At 44.0% G+C, this 22,368-nt stretch overlaps 9 protein-coding genes and 1 non-coding gene across 10 annotated transcripts; 4 read left to right on the forward strand and 6 right to left on the reverse strand.

The window, feature by feature from the left end:
* Positions 1–201: 201 nt before the first annotated feature.
* Positions 202–1,255, reverse strand: O0I10_011063 (uncharacterized protein; the record flags this gene model as incomplete). The annotated part of the gene is made up of 2 exons (XM_058491035.1): positions 202–940; positions 1,005–1,255. 2 exons carry the CDS (start codon positions 1,253–1,255, stop codon positions 202–204), a joined length of 990 nt encoding a protein of 329 aa, XP_058338227.1.
* A 1,204-nt stretch (positions 1,256–2,459) lies between these two features.
* O0I10_011064 (uncharacterized protein) lies at positions 2,460–2,819 on the reverse strand (the record flags this gene model as incomplete). The annotated part of the gene is made up of 2 exons (XM_058491036.1): positions 2,460–2,596; positions 2,660–2,819. The coding sequence occupies 2 exons, from the start codon at positions 2,817–2,819 to the stop codon at positions 2,460–2,462; spliced, it is 297 nt and encodes a 98-aa protein (XP_058338228.1).
* Positions 2,820–3,632: 813 nt separating this feature from the next.
* O0I10_011065 (uncharacterized protein) lies at positions 3,633–4,528 on the forward strand (the record flags this gene model as incomplete). Its single annotated transcript, XM_058491037.1, has 4 exons — positions 3,633–3,814; positions 3,871–3,941; positions 3,994–4,166; positions 4,226–4,528. The coding sequence occupies 4 exons, from the start codon at positions 3,633–3,635 to the stop codon at positions 4,526–4,528; spliced, it is 729 nt and encodes a 242-aa protein (XP_058338229.1).
* Positions 4,529–4,655: 127 nt separating this feature from the next.
* On the reverse strand, positions 4,656–6,140 carry O0I10_011066 (uncharacterized protein; the record flags this gene model as incomplete). The annotated part of the gene is made up of 5 exons (XM_058491038.1): positions 4,656–5,060; positions 5,120–5,527; positions 5,586–5,893; positions 5,944–5,977; positions 6,042–6,140. The coding sequence occupies 5 exons, from the start codon at positions 6,138–6,140 to the stop codon at positions 4,656–4,658; spliced, it is 1,254 nt and encodes a 417-aa protein (XP_058338230.1).
* A 1,355-nt stretch (positions 6,141–7,495) lies between these two features.
* On the reverse strand, positions 7,496–9,592 carry O0I10_011067 (uncharacterized protein; the record flags this gene model as incomplete). The annotated part of the gene is made up of 1 exon (XM_058491039.1): positions 7,496–9,592. The coding sequence occupies one exon, from the start codon at positions 9,590–9,592 to the stop codon at positions 7,496–7,498; it is 2,097 nt and encodes a 698-aa protein (XP_058338231.1).
* Positions 9,593–9,988: 396 nt separating this feature from the next.
* On the reverse strand, positions 9,989–12,267 carry O0I10_011068 (uncharacterized protein; the record flags this gene model as incomplete). Its single annotated transcript, XM_058491040.1, has 2 exons — positions 9,989–11,698; positions 11,767–12,267. The coding sequence occupies 2 exons, from the start codon at positions 12,265–12,267 to the stop codon at positions 9,989–9,991; spliced, it is 2,211 nt and encodes a 736-aa protein (XP_058338232.1).
* Positions 12,268–12,555: 288 nt separating this feature from the next.
* Positions 12,556–14,530, forward strand: O0I10_011069 (uncharacterized protein; the record flags this gene model as incomplete). Its single annotated transcript, XM_058491041.1, has 7 exons — positions 12,556–12,693; positions 13,113–13,214; positions 13,277–13,419; positions 13,480–13,667; positions 13,728–13,823; positions 13,902–13,986; positions 14,050–14,530. The coding sequence occupies 7 exons, from the start codon at positions 12,556–12,558 to the stop codon at positions 14,528–14,530; spliced, it is 1,233 nt and encodes a 410-aa protein (XP_058338233.1).
* Positions 14,531–14,754: 224 nt separating this feature from the next.
* O0I10_011070 (uncharacterized protein) lies at positions 14,755–15,317 on the reverse strand (the record flags this gene model as incomplete). The annotated part of the gene is made up of 3 exons (XM_058491042.1): positions 14,755–14,893; positions 14,945–15,063; positions 15,126–15,317. 3 exons carry the CDS (start codon positions 15,315–15,317, stop codon positions 14,755–14,757), a joined length of 450 nt encoding a protein of 149 aa, XP_058338234.1.
* Positions 15,318–18,205: 2,888 nt separating this feature from the next.
* On the forward strand, positions 18,206–20,304 carry O0I10_011071 (uncharacterized protein; the record flags this gene model as incomplete). Its single annotated transcript, XM_058491043.1, has 11 exons — positions 18,206–18,303; positions 18,353–18,415; positions 18,485–18,658; positions 18,728–18,819; positions 18,900–18,918; positions 18,992–19,141; positions 19,192–19,325; positions 19,385–19,633; positions 19,701–19,837; positions 19,903–19,946; positions 20,007–20,304. The coding sequence occupies 11 exons, from the start codon at positions 18,206–18,208 to the stop codon at positions 20,302–20,304; spliced, it is 1,458 nt and encodes a 485-aa protein (XP_058338235.1).
* A 1,254-nt stretch (positions 20,305–21,558) lies between these two features.
* O0I10_011072 lies at positions 21,559–21,644 on the forward strand. The gene has a single exon. It is a non-coding gene; the product is annotated as a tRNA-Ser (tRNA).
* Positions 21,645–22,368: the final 724 nt, after the last annotated feature.

Below are 22,368 nucleotides of genomic sequence, written 5' to 3' on the forward strand. Positions count from 1 at the left end.
CAAAAGGGATGTTGTTGTTGTTGTAAGGAAGAAACAAAAAGAAAAGAAGTCTATCATAGAATGAATTGTTGTTGTGTGTTGTATGCGCGCACTTGAATGGGTATGTGTATGTGTGATGGTGGTATAGAATGGGAAAAGAGCGTAACGAATGAGATGCAGGTGGTGTTACAGCTTATAAGAGGGTGGATAGAGTATAGTAAATCATGCTTGCATATTGTAGCCATGTTCAAAATCACCGGGAGAAGGCATGTAAGCGGCGTTGTTGTCATTGGCTTGATGGAATGGCTTGTAGCAACCGTCAAAATAATCGGTGTCATTCACGGTGATAATAGGAGGATAGGAAAGAGTAGGGGAATCCGAAAAAACGGTGGGTGTGTTGCTGGTATTAGTGAGAAGGGTTGGATCAATGCAACCATTGACCAAAGCCATTTGAGGATCAGCATTGTTATGCGTAACGCAGGGAACGTCCATGGTGATGTAATGGTTGGTGGTGTTGGTGTTGGTGGTAGTCGTAGTGGCCATATCCGCACATGACTCTCTGGTGGGCACCATGGACCAATCGTAGCACATGGCAGCTGCAGCAACCGATTGTTGATAAAAGAATGAGGAAGAACCCACAATCATGGGTTGCTGATCATCATAGCATGCTGGAGAAAGCACCAAATCATCTTGAGTAACAGAGCTGCTGGCGGGGCTGTTGGAGTTTGTATACAAGGGAGATGATGCGGGAGACATGATTTGCTGTTGTTGTTGAAGATGATGCTCTTGAAGTGCAACGCTGTATGACTTGGTATCCAACATACGAGGATTGTTGTAAAAGAGCTCCATCATCTCGTTGTTCTTTTCGATGCGTGATGTGAACTTGTTTTGAGGACGACGTGTGTATTTGCGAGTCTTTCGATCCTTTCTCTTTTGAGGTCTGTACTTGTAATCAGGATACCTATGATGATTATGACATGTTAGCTCACGGCATACAATTGACTTTAGAATGCAAGTTTATTTACATTTTAGCGTGTTCGACTTTGGCGAGGCGGGCGCGTTCACGATAAGGCTCCTTTTCCTCTTCAGGCAATTCCTTCCACCACTTTGCGATCACCTTGGAGATATCACGATGATTGGCACCAGGGCAACGGGCGACAATTTCATTTTGCTTTTCAAGGCGAAACGCGAGAAAGCAGTTCATAGGACGTCGAATCTTGTTGTTGTTGTTCTTTGCTGAGGTGGTGGTGGTGTTTGTAACAGGTGTCTTTGACATGATTGTAATTGCTTGTGTATTGTTCGATCAAGGTACAGATGAAATCGACGAGGGCAGCAGATGGCTTCCTTTTATTTAGATTCTGTATCCAGGTGAAATAAGCACACAAGGGGGGGGGTGGTTGCATATTAGACATTGTGGGAGACATGTCATGTAAGCGTATGTGTGGGTGTGTATGCATAGTGCAGTGTGCTGTTTACAAAGTAGGGCGTCATGGATGTGTTGGTTAAGCTAAACGAGTCCCTATGCATATGCATTGGATCTTCCCGCCAATCAAGAACAGCTGTCAAATCAAAGCATCCCCAAGTTTATTCTATAAAAGGCGAATCGCCGTACTCTTTAAGGGGCCTGAGAACATCCTCCCATACCACCAACCCCCAAGTCTGCTTTCAATTGACCTGCAGAACTTCGTTTTTTTACCTTTTTTGATACTGTCATTTCTTTGTCAAAAGCAAGCGCTAGAATGAATGATGCGCTCTTACCACCTGCTGCACCCTAAATTGCTTACTCTCTTTGTCTGTGCACATCCATTTTACCCTTTCCTCCACCTCCACCCACGAGTTGCACTGACCAATTGCTGCTACTACCGATCATTCTTTTGGGGGGTGAGAAAAGAGAATGCCGTGCTTGAGGGGGAGAGAAAAAGATCCACACACACCGATTCTTAACCATATTTGGGTAAAAATCGGCAACGATCCTCATTTCCCTCTCCCACACACACGCAATGATCCTTCAATGCACTTCACTTGGATACTTCTTTACCGATATTACTGATCCTCATCCCTCATTCCAAAGTGCATTTCCACATGTCCTGTGCTCAGCAGCAATATGTAAATGTAACGCAGTGCTGCCCGAACCTTTTTGCCACGTGTAATTCTTCCCCCCCCCCCACTTTTTTTTCCTTTCCCTCTCTTTTTCTCTCATATGCATGAATATTCGGATGGTGTCATTGTGTCAATTTCTTTCTGTTGTTGATGGTAATGATGTGCTCAGCCCGACCGTGCACATCCTTCATTTAACTTTTGCATGAGATGTCATTGTCGCAGGAAATAGAATGTCCAAAAAAGGATGAAGATCGCATTTTCATAAGATGCTGTTGCTAAGGAGTCGTCGTCGTTTATGCAGTATTGATAATGATGATGATGATAAAGGGTATATTGGATTGATTCATTCATTCTATTCGATCGATGACGGGTCGCTTTAGCTAGCTGCCTTTGGGTATAACGACGGTGATACGATCGGCTCCAGCACCCCATTGCGTCCGCCTTTCAACAAAGAGTGCATACCACGTGGTCAAGATAATGAACCATACGATACACCCACCCAGTGACATATACACATCTATCTATAGAGGTAAGTACACTTGAAAGAAAAAGGAAAATGACGATCAAGGTCCATGCATACACTTTCTCATCTCGCGTGGTGCTGATGGTTGCCGTATGGTGCGAAAAAAGTAGACAAAGTTGACTAGCCATAGCAACGGGAGAAATGCAAGGCCACCGTAAAACATCTTTTTGCTGATGGAGACCTGCTCCTCAGGGCTCATCTTGTCGAGCTTTGGCATTCGGAGGTGATCGTCGCAATGAGTGGTGGGAAGGAGAAGGCTGCTTTCGGAAATCAGTAGGCGGTGCTACAGCTTTGTCGTTCTCACGTGACATGCCATTGAGTGATATGTATCCTCTGGATCAAGGATGTGGTCTATGCTCGATTGATTGAATCCATTCCTCTATATACAATAAAAGACACGTTCATGACACAAGAAGATAGGGTATGGACATGGCATATGATGAGGGGAAGACTACTGTTGTGGATGACTGCGATGGTCATACAGTCAAGCAGGAACTGTCTCTGGATGATGAGCACATCACACAAGAATTGAAGTTGAATAAAGCGCCATCTTGTTGGGGTCAATGATACTAGTTCCGGTAAACGTGACCATGCAGTATGAATGAAAATCGATCACATCGATGAAGGTTTTGCTTTTGCTTTATGGATTATGATCCCATAGCCATTTGCTTGCTCTTGTGGTAAAAGTTCCCATGTCAAATTTAAGCTCCTTGAAGCAAAAAAAGAACTACAAGGTGACTACCAAGGATCAATGCTAATTACGTTTCGATTCATCATAGATGATATTGTATCTAATCAAATGATAACGGCAGTCTCACTTTTTTAAATGCAAACAAAGAGAGACATGATTGATTTTACTGGTAAGGTTGTCATGGATACCAAGTCGACGGTATTACAGCAACCACTTTCATGCAATGACAAGAGCGGGGGTTGATTTCAGAGCATGTTGACAAGTACCACCCAAAGTTGGCTTCCGATGTCGCTCTCTCTCTCTCTTTTGCTTCATTTTACTACTGCGATGGCGGCCACAATGGATGACAAATATCAAGCTGCACGCGACTTTTTAGATCAAGTGTATCCATCACCTCCCCAACCACACAAGGACAAGCCATGGATCACGCTCACTTATGCTCAGAGTTTGGATGGGATGATTGCCAAACAAGGTCAACAATTGCTTTTGAGTGGCCCTGAAAGTATGGCCATGACCCATAGGTACTATTATTACAACTTTGCCTCCTTTATTATTCAACTCAACTTGTTCATTCTAGACTTCGACTCTTACACGATGCGATCCTCGTTGGCATTGGTACCGTCTTGGTTGACAATCCACAATTGAATGGTACGAACAATTCCTGTGTGTGTACGACACGTCGACTCATGGGTCCATGTAGCTCGCCATGCACCTGCTGCTGATATTGAAACCTTTGGTCAACCACAACCGATTGTTCTCGATACGCGTCTTGATATGCCATTGGACTGCAAACTCATTACCAACTACCGTACGGGTGTCAGCAATAAACAACCCTGGGTGGTGACAAGCAAGGCTGCTGATGCATCAAAGCTAGTAAGTTCAAAACGACAAAGAAAAGAGGATGATGGTAATGATGATTAAGTGATTGTTAGCGAGCTCTTCAAGAGGCCGGTGCCCACGTGATCCAAATGGAAGATGAAGGTCGTCCTGATTTTGGCAAGGTTTTCAAAGTGTTACGGCAACAATACAACATTGAACGCGTGATGGTGGAAGGCGGTGCCCGAGTGATTCAATCCTGTCAACCTTACGCTGATGAAATCATTGAAACCACAGCACCTGTCACCGTTGGATCAGAAGGACTTCCAGCTTCAAGAGATCAATCACAGCAACTCGTCAATATACATCAATGCCAATTTGGCAACGATAAAGTGTTTGCGGCACAATGTCTTCGGTGAATCTATAGATACATAGATGTCTTGTGTCATGTTGCATCATGCTGAAAGCGAGAGATTGAATAGAGGATATTATTAATAATGAGTAGTAGTAGTATTATTGTATACAAAGCAATTGAGAAAACGTGTGTTATTGAGACGAGATGCTGGTGGTGGATGTGAAGGCACGGGACGAGGTTGAAGCATTGATGTTCATAGATGAAGGAGCAGTGACAATGCTTTTGGTGGTATTAGGCAAGGGATAAACATAATCATGTGGGTGCATCCACACGGGTTGGTGGTCAATTGAAGAAGAATCATCATCCTGAGATGCCGAACCAGTTGTTGGTACGGAAGGCCAACCTGGATCGTTTAATGTTGGTGTAGGTGGTGGTGGAGGGGGTTGATGATGATCAAGTGCTGGTGGTGGTATTGATGGTGGTGGTCGTGGTGGTGAATGTTGTGTGGATATCGGTAACGGCTGTTGTTGTTGTGATTGTGATTGGGGCTGTTGTTTAGGTGAGATAGATCTTGGTGATGAAGACCGGTCCGCGGGCTTTGATGCATTATTGAATTAGCATTCATTTTTTATCATTAGAGGTCGACAAAGCTTACCGTTAATAAGCACACAATGTATAGTTGACTTAGAGACGACGAGACAAACAAGTCAGCGCCCAATCCGCCACCCAAATAAAAGCGTGCATCGAAAAGTTCAGTGGTGGTGGTACCTTCAGATCGTTGTATGCTGAGTTTTTCTTTAAAGGTCTGGGACCCATTGGCAATGCTTAAAAGGTTCGATGGCGGAAAACTTGTAAAGATACTCGATGTAGAATGGACCATTGATTGTGTGTTTGGTAAACGAGCGCTGAGTAAACAACGATGCACGCGTGCAAGCGCCTCTGTATCTTCAGGCACAACGAATTCATACAATGAACGATGGGCCAATTCTTGAGGATAAAGACCAATCAATTCAAGCGACTCATCTGAAACACGTGCACATACTAAATCGATCGAAAGAAACATCTATGTATCATCTCGTGTTAATGGTATATAGCTCGCCAACAAAAAAATTACTACGCACAGTGAGGATTTGTGGGCGTTGTGTTGTTGTTGTTGTTGTGTTGCCAGCTTTGGCCTCGGTGTAGGATGGGGGCTGTGTCATGATAAATCGTGAATGGGCAAATCCGGGAGCTAGTGCGGGCACTACTGCCATGACACTTTGAGTGGTGATGCTGTTGTTGTGGTTGCTATCACCTAATGCATTACTCGTTTTCCATGGAGCCGTTATACGTTTATCTCTAAGCTTGGGTCGACCTCGCTTTTTATGTTGTATATCATAACATGTATCGGCTCTTCCTACAGAGACACATCGCTTGCAGGGTCGTGATACTAATGAAAAGTTAGCTCCCATCAAAGTCTTTTTATGAGTGCTTCCTTACAGTCGCATGCTAGGTGGGCCTTTTTGCAATTGACCTATTGGTATAGACGTTGTTGTGTTAATAAAATGACATGTAGGTTGTGAAGGAGGTACACGTACGCAAGCGGTTGGTACATGTGATTTGCTGGTACGTTTTTTGGTGGTTCCTGTGGATGATGATGTGCTTGAAAGGGACGAAGGGGATGGTAAAGAATTCATTTTTTGGACGTAAAGGAACAACAAGGGGGACAATGAAAGAAAGAGGAAAGAGGAAGGTGGTAAATTACGCAGGATAGATTCTGTCAGTCAGTTGTTGGTCCAAGCCCAGGATCATTCTCCGGTAGTAGCCGCTAACCATCATCACACCATAGATACACACGTTCACAGATTATCACTCTAAATCATGTAACCATGATTTGGGTCGAAAAAGTAAAGGGATTCCGCCATGTTCCAAACCCAAAAAGTGCCAACGGGAAAAAACATGATTTGTTCGGGGATTAGGAAAATTCCTCATTGCCTCTTTAAGCATTCTACTTCTCCACATCTTTACCTTTGGAACCTTTTTTTACATAATCAAGTGCATGTGATACACCCTCGTTCAAAAAGTACAAATACCTGCCAGCTTTTTCGTTATGAAACACACTTTGAGACGCAGCACAATCGACCCCACATCATTCGATGCATAAACGATAACGGGATCAATACGAGTGGTGGCGCTTATCTTTTGGGACGCTACTTTCACTACTACTCACGCTCTGATTTGAGTAACACACCACAACACTCAACCTATGCAACAATGTGGAAATGCTTTATCAGCTGCTATTCTGCTTTTTCTATCATTCGAATTCGAATGTGTAGTAGTAACAAAGTATAGGGTGGCGTGTGAATGCACAACTTTAAAAACGACCACCCGCGGCTTTTTTGACAGCAACACATGTACACAACATAGATGCATGTGCTCAACATCCCCACCATTGACTTCCGCGGCAAACCAATCTCCCTCTCTCTTTTTTAATGCATCAATTAATTTGCTCTCTCTCTTTTCCATCTGATCCGCCCTTGCCGCGATTTCCCGAAATCTCCACAACAGATACAACATGTACACAAGTTTGAATCTCGGTGGAAGGGCGCTTGTGTTACCGGCTGATCTTGCCTATATGGTATGGCAAATTCTCATGATGATGCTAATAGTACCCAGAACATCACCAAAGAAATCAGACAACGGAGGTGGCACCTTTAGTGACCGTGCACTCACAAACGTGTCATGGATAAACACCCTGAAAAAGGGGGGAGGTCAATGAAAGCTTTCGGACTAGGCCGTTGTTGTAAGGTCCACGTGTATACGACGTATGTTGAAAATGCTCAACAACAATAAACAAAGGGGTGAAGTATATCCCAAAGTTGGGGCGAGCGCACCTTGAAACGTTTGACTACTTCCCACAAGCACACCTTTATTATACCAATCAACCACAAAGTCATGTACAATATAGCAAGGCTAGGCACGTTGTTTGTTATTGATACATTTATTAACACAATGATGATGAAGTGGGAGGATGATGATGATGGGGGGATGACTACATGAGCGTGTTCCAATATTGGGGTACCTCTGATGAGAGAATGGAGCTGATCTTTTGGGCCATGTTCATGATTTTTTGGGCGCTTTCAGTGTTGGTTGATAAAAAGTCACGTGGAGTCCAGTAGGGAGCTTGTCCAATTTCAAGTCCAAGATTGTCAGCGAAACGATCGGTCCATTCTTCTCGACGAGCGGAAACCTTGAATAAAACACGATGAGGCTCTTGATCAGACAAATCAATGTGGAATTCTTGTCGCTTTTCAGGGATGTCCATCAATTCCAAGTCCCAGATTTCATCACGAATGATTTCAATAATCCACTTTTCATCGTACTCATAGAGCCACTTTGTCTTTTGCGTCACAATCATAGGGGTATAGTCAGGCGATTTGGCAAGTAAATTCATGCGGCCAGTGGTCTCATTCAAGCGAAGGCTATCGACAAACTTGCCATGGGGTGAATCCATATTGTCAGAGATGAGGCGGCGTGCTGTTTGCAGCTTAAGATCCCACGAATACTCCGACTCCAAATCTGCACAGTTGACAGTGATGTGATCACGGCAATCCGTCAACGTGTTCCATAAGCCAACGCGTCGCTCATTGGTAAAGTTGCAAATTGTTGTTGTGTGTGTCATGTTGTCATCATTTGGTGGTGGTGCTGATACTTCGCGTCGTGATCGATGGCTCGGTGGACTTTGCTTGGCTGTGAAGGTGAGGTATTGCTTGGCCTCGATGACAAATGAGGTTTGTGGGGATCCATTAAACTCGGTGGCATGCTGATTCAAATACTCAAAGAGACCTCGCATATCATCCATCGTACGTCCAACACAAGGAGCCAATGCCATATGGAATTTGGGGTTGTTGAAGGTCTTCAATGCCAGCTTGTCCACTTGAATGGTATCGTCAATGCGGCGGTAATTGATCAAACACACTTGGCCAAAACGAAGCTTCATACGGATCTCCCAATCAAACAATCGAATACTCTCAAGACCATACTCTAACGCGTGACGTATCCGATTGGCGTTGTCCTCATCCATGTGTTGAAGGTTTTCGGGAAGGTTGCTGCTGTTGTTGTCCTCTTCCTTGGTTGCTGATGGTGTGTCGGTGGTGATGGGATCATCCAAGTCGATCAAGTTGGTGCTATCCTCATTGGTGCTGGAGTCGATACGTGATTCATCATAGCGACCAATATTGATGGATTCCAATAGTCGGTGGTCTGATAACATCATCTGCTGAGTGCTTCCAGTGGCATATCGATACGTGACAAATCCTTGAGGCAGCTTTCGGTACTTGACAAGCATATAGTTGCGTGGCTGTTTCATCAAATGAAGAACGGCACGATAGGGTTGTCGAACATTGAGCAAATACCAATTGCGCATACGAGTGGCAGCCATGATAACACGATCTTCTTCTTGACCAGCAATGCGTACGGTGTTGTCCTTGTTCTTATCCACATACATCCAACATTTGCAGCTAGCACGAATCTGATTGAGGAAAGCATCTCGGGTACCCAACAGCTTTGTCAACGGAACATCATCACTTGGGAGAGGCACGATGGCATTGTAAGGTTGAGGAGCATCAGGGTAGCCTTGGTAACTACGCTGTTCAGCTTGCTGTGCAGCCTTGCGGTCAACACGTCGCTTCTCGCGTGGTGTGAGCTCACGTTCAGGTTTGCCCCACTTCTTAGTACGTCGTCGATTTGCATCAGCCTTCTCGTTGAGACGCGCAACAATAAGATCCAAATGCTGCTTTGCACGCTGCACGCTTGATTTCTCGCCCCAAATATCCACTTGATGCTTGCTGGCATTGTATTTCAAAGAAGCACTGGTGTCGCGTCGAATCTCGTCAAGCTTGAATCGCTTCTCGCCAAGGACATCAGTCAACGTGTACTCGGGAGGTAACATCCAGCAATCAACGGGCATTTGGTCAGGTCCTTCGGCATGGTGCACGTCAAAATCCATACGATCCAGTTCACGTCCTTGCGCCAAACGCAATGCATGTCGATCAGGAAGAATGGTAGGATCACGCCACGAGACTTCTTGTTCCTCTTCACTATCCTCGTCGTAGGGCACTTCAGGAGCGATGTCAGGTACGATAGACATTGGGGTAAGAGAGAGAGAGAGAGAAAGCAGAAAGCGGGAAAAGAGTAAGTAGCGTACAGGGCTTGATCATACTGTCAATTTTATACCGATAGATTCATTGTTGTCGGAATCACTTGATCACATGCATACGACGCATCCCATCACTCATGTATATAGCCAACAACCCCATTTTATTATAAACACTAGCAGACAATAAACAAAATGTGCATAGACGTATAGATCAATGGATTTGTTGTGGTCATCTTGTGATAAGAAAGTACTATCGACAACATTGATTGTTGCTGCTTTATGGCAAAGACGACAACTATTGATATGCTCTATAAAACAACCCCTTGTACTTTTTTTATTCAATGTGTATGCGATAGAGAGCGAGAGAGAAATAAAAAGAATTACATTCTACAAGTCTTTGAGGATAGCATCGATATTATCATTTTGTTCCTTCTCCAGCAGGTCTCTAACTGCATTTTGTGCGTGTGAATTGAGATGTTGACGATCATCCTTTTGAGACTTGAAGGTGTTGAGGACATCGACAAGGAGGGAGGCATCTTGAGAATCCACCAAGGAGTGCACGTACATGTTGATCATACGGATGTCGAGGTAGCTGTAAGGACCAGAGGGGAAAGGAACAACGGGAGATGATTCACGCACAGGAATGGGGATCTTGCCAATGGATTCGAAACGTTGCATGGTGTATTGAGTAAAGGTATGTTGCATTTCTTGTATCCGGGAAGCAGCATCTTGACCACCATGCGTTGCCTTGAATGCGAGTGCCCAAAACCATGCACGATTATTATGTGGTGGGGGTGTATTGGCAAGTAATTGTAATGCTTGACCACCTTCATTTTCCAATCCATCCAAGAGCGTGGCAGCACGAAGCACACTTTGTGCATATGGCGACACAGCGTTGTTGATGTTCTTTGGATATTGTTGTGCCATGGTACCAACGATCTGCTTGGCGGCTCGTGAATCCTTGGCCGTAACACAGCAATCCAACATGGCCTGGTACAAATCCAAATTGAGTACCTTGTCAGGCATTTCACGTACAAGTTCCTCCTTGATCACTGATAAGGCATATTGTGATGCATCACGGTCCATAGATGCCATTGCAAATGCGACTCGGAAAGCGGACTGGCTACGACGCACACCCGATAACTTTAGCATATGGAAACGACGCCACATGGCAGGATAATGGCGGGCTGCACCAAGACATGTCATTGCAGTGAGGATGGATCGCTTGTCATAACGCACTTGAGAATCCAACATGATACGTTCAATCTTGAAAAAGCGTGGATCCAATCGCATTGCTGGTGGCGTATGCTCCATGGCGGATGTCAATCGTACGTAATCAAAGGGATATTTTTCATCTTGATGCGGGATACATGCACGTAACAGAGCATGGAATGTACGTCGATACTCGAGCTTGATTCCTTTCATGTCTTCAAAGAGTGCCAATGCCTTATCCAATCGTGTATTGCTGTTCCTCTGATCCGCATATTCTTGTGTTCGGCTGTATCCATTCAACAAGATGCCATACATGTGTGCCATTTCTTTTGGACTCCTGGAATCGATTTGACGCTTCAAAAAGTCTTCAGCTCGTTGCATTGGAAATCGAGTGCTATCGATCAAGTTGGCGGTACACAAGTAATCCAAAATCAAGCAACTCTTTTCCACATCCATTGTCGTTGTAGTATTCTCCTCTCCAAGTGCCAACTTTTCCCATGATGCAACATCCAACTTTGACTTGTCCATGCGGTTCAAGGCTTGACCATAGATACCATGGGATGAAATTTGGTGTTGTACAATGCTATGGGCTGCTGATCGGTGTGCTGACAATAGGATGAGACCTTGGTCCTCTTCGGATAAGTTCGACTTTTCCAACATGGCGCTCGTTCGACCCACTTGACCACGACGTGCAAACTGCCATGCTAACTTTTTGTAAAGCTCTGGTAACAATTCGTGTTCTGTTTCCTTCAATAGAGCATCAAATTGGTGATAGGCACCACTATCGGCATAGGCGACCAATGAAGCAGCATGCAATTCTTCTTGATGAGGATGCTTTACAAGAAGGGCTCTTACAGCCTTGGGTCGCTCCAAGATACCATAAGCCTATCATGTGATTGATCCATCAGTCTCCCCCCAATGCTGCTGCAATGATAATAAACAACACAACTTACTCTGATTAAGAGTTCCAGTGCCTGATTATCCTTGATTTGATCGGTAGGGAATCGTTTGTTGAAAGCGCTGACCAACATTGATAATACATTGGGATGTCCCTTGCTAGTAAGACTATAGCCGATCTTGATTGCCTCCTTCCACATGTTGATATCATTGAGAATGTCATCGGATAAGTTGCCCTTGTGTGGCTGATAGAACCACTTGGTCAAAGTGATAACATTGTTGATATCCCTTTCTGGAGCTGCTCGTGCTTGACTCAAAAGCTTCAAGACTTGTTCGCGACTTGGTGGTGTTGAATGATCCAATTGTCGAATGTGCTCACTGAATTGAATGGACTTGTTGCCAGTAACAGAAGCTCGATGAGTCGTTGTTGTTGTTGTTGTTGTTGTAAAGTGAGCTGTTGTACGTGTCCAAGTAGTAGTAGAAGGGGTTGAACGTAAACGAGTGCTGGTTACCAAGGCTTGCGACTTGACAAGAACACGACGTGCCGAGGCAAGCATAGTGGTTAGTTGACAAGGGGAGGGAAACGGTATCAAAAAGATCCCGCCGTCGGATGAGGGGATGGGTGATAAAAACGTGACTGGAACAAGGGCACACACTGAGTCAGTGAGCGAGAGTGAGTGAGTGAATGAGTCGATGTGAGTGAATGCACTGAGTTAAATCAATGCTTGCAGGTGCTGCTGCTTCTGCTGCTTGGTTGAATTAGCCCCCCACTCCCCTCTTCTTCTCTTTCTTTTTCTTTTCTTGTCCCTTTTTGTCTTTTACTCTCTTTATTATCCTTTCTTATCATGTCACAACCCACTAATGACGGATGCAAGGCACTCTACGTTGGCAACCTCGATCCTCGAGTCACTGAAGACATGTTGACACAGATTTTCTCAGTCATCGCCCCTGTTGGCAATGTCAAAATCATACGTGATCGCAATGTAAGTAAGGTGGCATGTCAAGCTATCCATTGGCCTCCGTTTCGTGCTCGTGAAGCCATGGAGTAGAGGCAAAAAAGAGTGGGGAGTTGGGAGGAAAACATACACACACACGCACACACACACACGCACACACGCCTATGCCGAGAAAAGCAGAGAGGTCCACGACCGTATACAACACCACGTTTACGACTCGTCGAACACATCAGCCCATATACAGCTACATCTTTTTTGTTGTTGATATATCAAGCCAATCATGATGCATTCGTTCAATCCAGGATATGGGAAGGTGGAGCCACTCTCTATTGCTTTTTCTTTTTCATCTATATCTGGCTTATCACGCGTGGAGGGACTGGGAAGGAGGAGGAGGAGGATGGTGACTATGGAGATGGTGGTCATGGTAATTAAACAATGCATTATAGTACTCTCACGGTGGATTCAATTACGGCTTTGTCGAGTTTGGAGACCATGCAGCAGCTGAACAAGCAATGCAAGCCATGTCAGGACGATACGTTTTTGATCATGTAAGTTGGCTTTCTTTTGAATGTGCTTTATGGCGTCGTTATCCTTATATGAACGTATCTAGGAAATCCGTGTCAATTGGGCAGCACAAGGATCAGCTCAAAAAGAAGATACAAGCAATCATTTTCACATATTCGTTGGTGATCTAAGCCCTGAAGTGACGGATGAAGTATTGGCAACAGCTTTCACACCTTTTCGATCCATGTCGTAAGTATCTTTTATCTATAACGAGGATGATGTAATATTGACGTTCCTCTCTATCTATAGCGAAGCACGTGTCATGTGGGATCAAACAACTGGCAAGAGTCGAGGATTCGGTTTTGTGGCTTTCCGTGAACGACAAGATGCTGAGCAGGCTATCGCTACCATGAATGGTGAATGGCTTGGTTCCCGTGCTATCCGTTGTAATTGGGCAAACCAAAAAACGACCGGCAATACGTCTACTACTCAGTATTGTAAGTATGGGTATAGGTGGATTCATATATCAGTGGATGGATGACTTATTTTCTTTAAAGCAATACCAGCCAATCTATCATACGAACAAGTCTACGCACAGACCCCACCGTATCATACGACCGTATATATTGGTAATCTACCCCACAGTGTCACACGTAAGTAGGAGCAAGGCATATACATGGCAATGGGAGGGGATCGGATCTATCCTAACGAATCCATTCGCGCTCTTTTAGAACAAGACTTAGCACCTTTCTTCCAATCCTATGGCTTTGTATCCGATATTCGTCTACAATCAGAACGCGGTTTTGCTTTTATAAAGTATGGCAATGGAATTTCATTATCCACTCGGCTGGGTTGATTAATCTTGTACGACAATGCTAGGATGGACACACATGGCAATGCAGCAAATGCTATTTTCTCACTTCAAGGAATTGCTATTCATGGTCGACCTGCTAAACTTTCTTGGGGCAAAGATCGCACTGGTGCTGGTGCTGGTGGAGGAGGAGGCAACAACGCAAATAATAATAACACCACAGGACCACCACAACCACAACCACCCACAGCAGTACCGGCAGCAGGAGGAGCACCACCACCACCTACAGCAGCAGCCTATGATCCTTATTCACCTTACAATTACGCTGCCTATGCAGCACCTGCAACAGCCAACTGGATGCCACCTTATGATGCACGAGCTGCTCCTAATGCTGGTATGGATGCGGCAGCAGTAGCAGCAGCTGTAGGAGGAGGAATGCCTGTAAGTGCACCACCGGCAGCAGCAACAGGAGCACCACCACCACCTGGTTGGACTCAACAACAACAACAACAATATTATCAACAATACTACAATGCTGGACAGATATAAAAAATGCAACGTTTTGTGTACATGTAGAAAGAGAAGAGATTACAGCATCATTCCCCTCTCATCCCTCTTTCAACATTCATTAAAAAAAAACCTCTTTTTCATTCATCAGTTTTCATGGGATTGTTATTATAAAGTACGACACTATAGAAACTAAAGGCAAAAAGGGTAATAGGGTTCAAAAAAAAGTACAAGAGTAATGTGTATATAGATATACAAAGGCCCCATTAACGCCATCCTTGTGCAAAAGCCAATCCACCGATAGCAAGGGTGATTCCATAGAAGGCGGCGCTGTACACAAATCGGACGAAGCGATGACCATAGCCCACCTCAGACAAAGAGACCACCACAGTCAATGCAAAATAACTTTATAAAAGGGATCAGCTTTTGATAGGGATAATAACAAGAGCCACTTACATCCAAGTCAAAATCATGACGGCACGAGTCGATCCACCACCAAATGTATTAAGGATGAGGACGCTCAAGAGCAAAAGCGTGTTTTCCATCAACACACGATGAGCATGGGAAAGACGCGACTACGTATACATCATTGTCAATGGAAAATGTCATCCATGCAATAAGGCTTTTCTTTAATTACTCCCATTGCACCGTCAGGCTGCCATTTCTTTTTGCCTTCTTGTTCAGGATCGGCAGCAGGTGCAGGACCCTCGCTGTCATGACCAAAGACATGTCGAACAAAGTATACGAGACCCCAGAGCACCCATTGGGTAAAGAAGGCAATCCATGTCAAGCGCACATTATGATCAGACACAAAAGCATTAACGTCCATGATGTAGAATAATAATTGGGTAAAGAAAAAGATAAAGTACTTTTTCAAGGTGTAATGGATGGGGGTGTTTATATAGCTGTCGTTGCTGGAGAGAGGAGCGCGCGGTTGTCTCGTGCTGTTGTTGATGCCTCATCCAAGGGTACTAATTCTCTCACCCACTTGTTTGGGGACCAACTGACTCACGACGTCTTTATGCAATTCAATTCCGTTTTGGAAATCACAAACAAGCATCAACATTTCCTTACTCAAGTAACGATGGCTCTTCCCCCCAGCGGCTACATGGCTCATTGTCCCTTTCAATGTCTCTTTGTATCGTAATGCAATGATAAGAGCGTAATCAAAATAACGAGCAGCACACGAGATGGGACGAGATGGGAGTGTCATATGTCACTAAAGGAATCGGATTGCATTTTTTTTCTTTGTTCTTCCGTTACAAAGAATGAGAGAGCCATTACGCCCTCTCTCTATGTCCCTCTTTGTGATACGTCTCTATCCTATTCGATAACTCACACTTTAACTTGTTTGGAAAAAGCCATGTTCGAGAACCATAGAATGGGTCATTGCCGATTGCCTATTCCTATTTCTCACAGCTGCCGTAAAATGCAACGCATGATGATGACCATCCACCTGCTATTGGCCTCTTTGTCCTTCTTGCTCTTTAAAGAGAAAATACCGTGTCCTCGTTGTGATGATGATGAGTGTTGGTTGTTTGTCCGGATGGATACGGGCCGAAATCGGTTACTATTACCCATTGTGCCACAATCGGTTGACGTTTCTCTCGTATTGACTCGGGTGATCCTGGTAGTATTGTATCACTATCGAATCGCTGAAATGAAAAAATGTCATGATAGGCACAACACACACGATGTTTATGTATGCTGCGGAGGATTGTTTTGGCACCTTGACGTGCCGCAATGGCCCTTGCCATTACTGCTACTACCGTCACTCGAATGATCACACATCGAGTACTCGTACTCCTCCAGCTAATGATAACAACACTATGATTTAAAAAAAAAGAATAGCTTTCAATGTCTTTTACCATGCATAAGGGCAAGGAAGGATGACGAAAAGTAAAAAGATCAGAAGATCCTTTCGTGTGTGTGTCATATGGTCACACGATGTTTACAACACATCAATGCCGTATTCATGCATGGCCAACAAAAGAACCTCTCTTTTGTACACCCCAACACTTTTCTCCTCTCACAGTGGTCCGTTTGATCGTACACATGTTCTTCTCCACCCCTACGAACACATACACACACACCATGTGACACGGCGGTAAAATATTACATCCTTTGAGATCCCGGATGTGAGCGTAACTTGTCATATGGGCACGTCATTGATGATGATGGTGGAAGATCATTCTGCAAGCTAATGCATGAGCACGACTCTGTTTAACGACATCTTTATACATCATCACGCGACCAGATGATAAACAATGTGCCCAAATCTTGTATCACCACCAAACCAGCTTGCTACTAATGCATCTTGTTCATCGCATACATGATAGTAGCTGTGCATTGCATACGTCTATTAGTAGTAGGATGATTTTATCCACCGCTTATCAATCGGTTTGTAGTGGTTGCAATCGATGTTTGATAGGTGCTACAAACGTCTTTATAAAGATTGACAGCTGCTATGTACGCCCAATGGGGAAAAAAGTAATTGCGAGAGAGAGAGAGAGAGAGACGTTGTTTGCTGCATGATTTTTTGTGCCACGTCAACTTTGTTCATCCTCAGATGACCTCCACACAAAAGCACAATTCAACGTGCGCAGTGATTGTCAGCTTTCCTCCTTGCTCTTTTAACAGTTTCATACATTGTTCTATGAGCCACTGATTGTTACAAGCTGCTATGGGTTAGATCGGACATGTATTGGCCAACTTTTTTTCCTCTCATCTGCATCAACAATGTCACAATCACAATAGCTGGGTGTCATAAAAAGGATTGTATTGATGGAGATGATAGGGGGTGGTTGGTGTACACAACGTGTCTGGTTAGCGAGGTGGATGAAAAATGGGCAGAGAGTGTGCCAAAAGTGTGCTATTTGTGAGGTGGATGAAAAGTGGGTAGAAAGTGTGCATAAAGTGAGCGATAGGCAAGGTGGATAAAAAGTGGGTAGAAAGCGTGCCAAAAGTGTGCCATAGGCGAGGTGGATGAAAAGTGGGCAGAAAGTGTGCATCAAGTGTGCGATCAATGAGGATCGATTCGAAACACCATTGTGTTAAACAAAAGGTGGTATAAGGTGAGAGTACCATCGTAAATGGATTGAACCGTATTGCTGACGACTCTATGTCATATCCAGAGTATTTGTTGATGGCTTGAGAAAACGACGTCTTACCACATGGGATGACTCTTTGTTCCCTGGATAGCTCAAATTGGCAGTAAACAGGTAGCTGAACGTCCTATTGGTCGTAATCAAGGTTGGGTGATCGAGCAATTAATTCCTTGGTTTGGTAGTGTAGACTACTCCATAGTGAGCGGTATAACGTAGTTTCAGGAAATAAAACCAGCTTGTTGTAGGCGCCAATAGAATCAATGACCCACGTGCAAGATTGCATTATCGTACTTGAAAAGAGACAATCAGCATGAAAAAGGAACATTGCATACGGCATAGTTACTATCGTCATGGCAACAACTCACCTCCTACTACGTAACAACTTTTTTGTGATGGTTTCTTGGATACCAGAATGACTATCAGTGATGGCGCACGCCCTTTTGTTATTACATGAAACGCACATGCATTTGCAAGAAATTCCATGTACCTGGATGTTTCATGTGCGACGTTACCCTGGATACATCATGTTGGCGTTTTGATCGAAGGTGGTAAACAATAAACTGGATGCCTTCAAGTAGCATCACTCTTTCTCTTTTCTTCATACATAACTATGTCTTCTATTGACTATGCAGAGAAAAAGCACGCCATGGATATTGGTGACGATGAAGAATCGGCCAAGACACGCATCCACGAACGCAGCATTACGAGGTAAAAAGGTGCCGTGCAAGTTGATCTACTTTCTTATGCATGGATTTAGGAAACTCGACCTACACGTTCTCCCTGTGTTGTTCTTGCTGTACTTGTTTAGTAGCATAGACAAGTAAGTTTTTATTCATGGGCTATCAATTGCATTCCATTTACGAACGTGCTGGGCTACGATTACTACTAGATCTAATATCTCCAATGCCAAATTGGGTGGCCTTGAACAAGACCTTGGGTTAACTCCTGTGCAATATCGCTGGTGTCTTTCTATTGTGTATGTCGGCATGATCCTTTTTGAAATACCATCCATCATTGTCCTAAGACGATGGAAAGCCAATCTTTGGATTGGTATGATGGCCATGTAAGTCATTGAGAGGTAGATCACAACACCACGATAAGCAATTCACATGACGCCCTTTTGCTTTCGAAGTGCGTGGGGAGGAATTACAATGTGCATGGCGGCAACCACCAACTTTGCTGGTCTCATTGTATGCCGTTTGTTGATGGGAATCTTTGAATCAGGTAAACAAGTCTGTGTTTGTGTTTGTTTGTTTGACGACATGACCCGTCTCATTCGTCTCATTCTACATCAACGAAAACAGGATACTTTCCTGCAGCAGAGTGAGTTCCACTTTCATTGCTCATCCACCTCATCTTGGTTTTTGACCCTTTTCCACATACGATGATAAATTAGGTATGTATTAGCTACATGGTACCTTCGTCGAGAATATGGACGAAGAATAAGTATCTTTTGGGCGTCAAACCCTTTCTCATATGCGGTGGGTGGTCTCCTTGCGTTTGGAATCTCTGAGATCCCATCCGAAAAGCTGAATACATGGCAATGGTATGTATTGTATTAGGTCCCTAGCTTGGTAGCTAAACTATTCTACATAGGCTATTCATCCTTGAAGGCATTCCTTCTATATTGCTCGGTGTTATGGCCTTATGGTGTCTTCCTATGAAACCTGCAGATGCTAAATTTCTGACCGATGATGAGAAAAAGCTGCAAGTCGAGCGTTTTACAAAAGGTTTGCTTTACTTTTCTTCGATAACAAATAACAGGGAGCTGAAAATGGTTACCATGTAGATCAAGGGACGACTAACTTCCAAAAAAAGTATACATGGAAAGATGCCAAGGAGCTGCTCAAGGATTGGAAACCCTATCTCTATTCGTACATTGTGATTATCGGCATTGCAACTGGTGTTGGCTTCAACTTAACGTTGCCTTCCATTGTCCATGGCATGGGAAATTGGAGCCCTGCCGTATCTCAAGCATTGACTGTTCCTCCCAATGTGTGTGCGTGTATTCTCACTGTGGCGGCTGGGTATAGCTCGGGTAAGCCAAAGCTGGGAATTTGGAATGGAAATCATGTGGGTGGGTGTTCATGTTGTTGGTATCATAGATCGTTTCCTTGACCGAAGTATCCATGCCATTACGTTTTCTTCACTCTCAGTGGTTGGTCTTTTCTTGCTCATGTTTCTTCCTGAGGACCAACTTGGAGCCCGTTACTTTGCTGTATGCTTCACATCATCTACATCGGTTAGTAATAACCCGTGAGGTTGTTCAAAAAATGGTAACCATTGCTCACCTCTCTTATGAAATAGAATGCAGCTGCTGCAGTATCGATGAGTTGGACACCGAGCAGCTTGTAAGTGATTAACATGTACATCATGAGTTTGGATCCGCATTTGACTTTGCATTATTATAGTGGCACGTTTACACGTCGTGCAGTGGCATTGGCCGTGGCAGGAACCGTTGGCCATCTTGGCGGCGTCATAGGCCCACAATTCTATTATGATGGTCCTCGATACCTGCATGGTTATACAATTGCTGTTTGCTTGGTCATAAGCAAGATCATCGCTCTAGCGCTAATGCGGTTTCTTTTGTGGCGTGTAAACAAAAAACGTGATAACATGTCCCCAGAAGAGAAACAACGCATCATTGAAAAACACGACTTGCATGAAACTGGTGATGACAGACATCCTGATTTTCGATTTATATTATAGGTGCATCTTGCACTAGTGTATCCATATCTTCATCATTAGCCTTTGTACTTTGTATAATAAATCTGTAAGCTATGCCTTGGATTTCATCTTCATGAATCATTTCAGCCCCTGGGGCTCTTTATTCAAGATACAAAGATATACAACAGGTTGCTACCGTACTAGGATAAGAATCGGTATCACACGATGGAGAGCAGTAACCTGGCAACACCAGGGTTCGCGTATCATAGCAATCCTTCCTTCGATTTTATTGATCCACGATACATACATACATACATACATGAAAGACCACTATCATTTCTTGGATCCAATGCCCGCCGATATACTAAAATAGCATCGTATGTGAAAAAGGCGTGCTTGTACTGCGTATACTCGTGTCGACCATGGACTTGTAAGAAAAGCATCGACTTGAGAGCAAGGCACCTGACTTGAGCGATATCGCATCCTTGTATCGACTTCATCTTACCATATCCCGGAAAGTACTCTTGATACGCATATCCGTTACAACAAGATTGGTGGTGCTTGCTTGCTGTAATCCACTACATGCTGCCGTATCCAGTTGCCAGGACGACCCCTGTATCCAAGGATAGCTGAATCCATCATCCTCCTTCAAGTAGACTCGATGTGCCTGTACCAAGTCTTGCAGCATCGGCCGTCATGGTGCATTCGACAAGAAGAAAGAACGGCGTTGCCATTGACCAAATGAGCTGTTGGCAAGAGTACATTGTCCAACTCGGGCCAGTATAACCGATGCCTTGTCCATTGACGCGTGATGTCGTATACAATCGTTGTGAAAGTGTAGACGACCGATTGTGTGGAATGCCGTGTCAAAAGCAACCAAAAGAAAGGGCGCCTTGCTTTTAGCTTTACAAATCATTCCCACCACCATGTTTTCCCCCAGCCATATGCATACAGCATAGTGTTGTATTATAACCAAGCCCAAGTATTAATATATAAAATGCCTTTTCACCCCTATCTTCTTTATGAATACCATATAGGCACGATCTAATGCATATGCCCTTGTCCTTGCTGTGTACCTTTTTTACCACCACAGCTCCGCCAACAGGTCAATAGCTTTCAATTAAAATTGCCACACATTGACCTTCCCGAAAATTTTTCCCATCTTCGCATCGTTGACCATGACTCCTCCGCTACATTATACAACTTCTCACATCTCGATACGACGACCTTTTTGCTCGCTTCTTATGGAAATTTTATCATACAAGTAAGTTCTCAAATGAAACAAGACAAGCAAGCGTCAGTCTGTCCGAGTGGTCTAAGGAGCCAGACTTGAAATCTGGTGGGCTCTGCCCGCACAGGTTCGAACCCTGTGGCTGACGACATCTTTTTGTCTTCCTTTTGGATGTCAAATATTTTTTTTTTATTTCGGCTTGCAGCTGCGAAATCAGTTGGGCTCTTATTTTTTTTGCTTGTGTGGAAGTGTGCACGCGTGTCCCATCTTGAATTGCTGTTTCCAATGCTTTTATATACATATACAATGCTTCTATGATACCCATCATCAACTATTTAGTAGGATCCAGCACGATTACTGTTTTTGCATAATAATAAATAGTCACCAGGTCATTCATTCTGATCACGCGTTTAGGATAACAACTGCTAGTTTCCAAGGAGATGACAGGTTCGTGAGACTATACAAGGCATTTTGTAGTAGTATGAGCATCACACTTTGGAGTTACATACACACGTTGATATACTACAAGCTTATTGCTAGGCACTTCTGTTGGTACTACTAGTAACGCAAACGAAGTTCAGTAGGTGATTCCAATGACAACTCTGGATGCTGCATAGCAACATAATTGATGTGAAAGGGCTAGTTGATAAATCCTGATCCTTGATTTGGATAAAAGCGACATTGGGGCAATGGCTACAGTAACCATGTAACTGTAGCTCTAGTGATCTTGCAAGGGCGATCCGTTTCTCTATATCTCCCACCATCTACTAGCAAACAGCAGTCTTATGATATCCAAATCACAAAAGAGGATCATGTTCCACTACTTTATTGACAAGACTCAATCACAAAAAAGGGAGGCAAGTTACTCCATCGAA

The sequence above is a fragment of the Lichtheimia ornata genome (genome assembly GCF_029851405.1).
Source record: "Lichtheimia ornata isolate CBS 291.66 chromosome Unknown scaffold00081, whole genome shotgun sequence".
NCBI lineage: Eukaryota > Fungi > Mucoromycota > Mucoromycetes > Mucorales > Lichtheimiaceae > Lichtheimia > Lichtheimia ornata.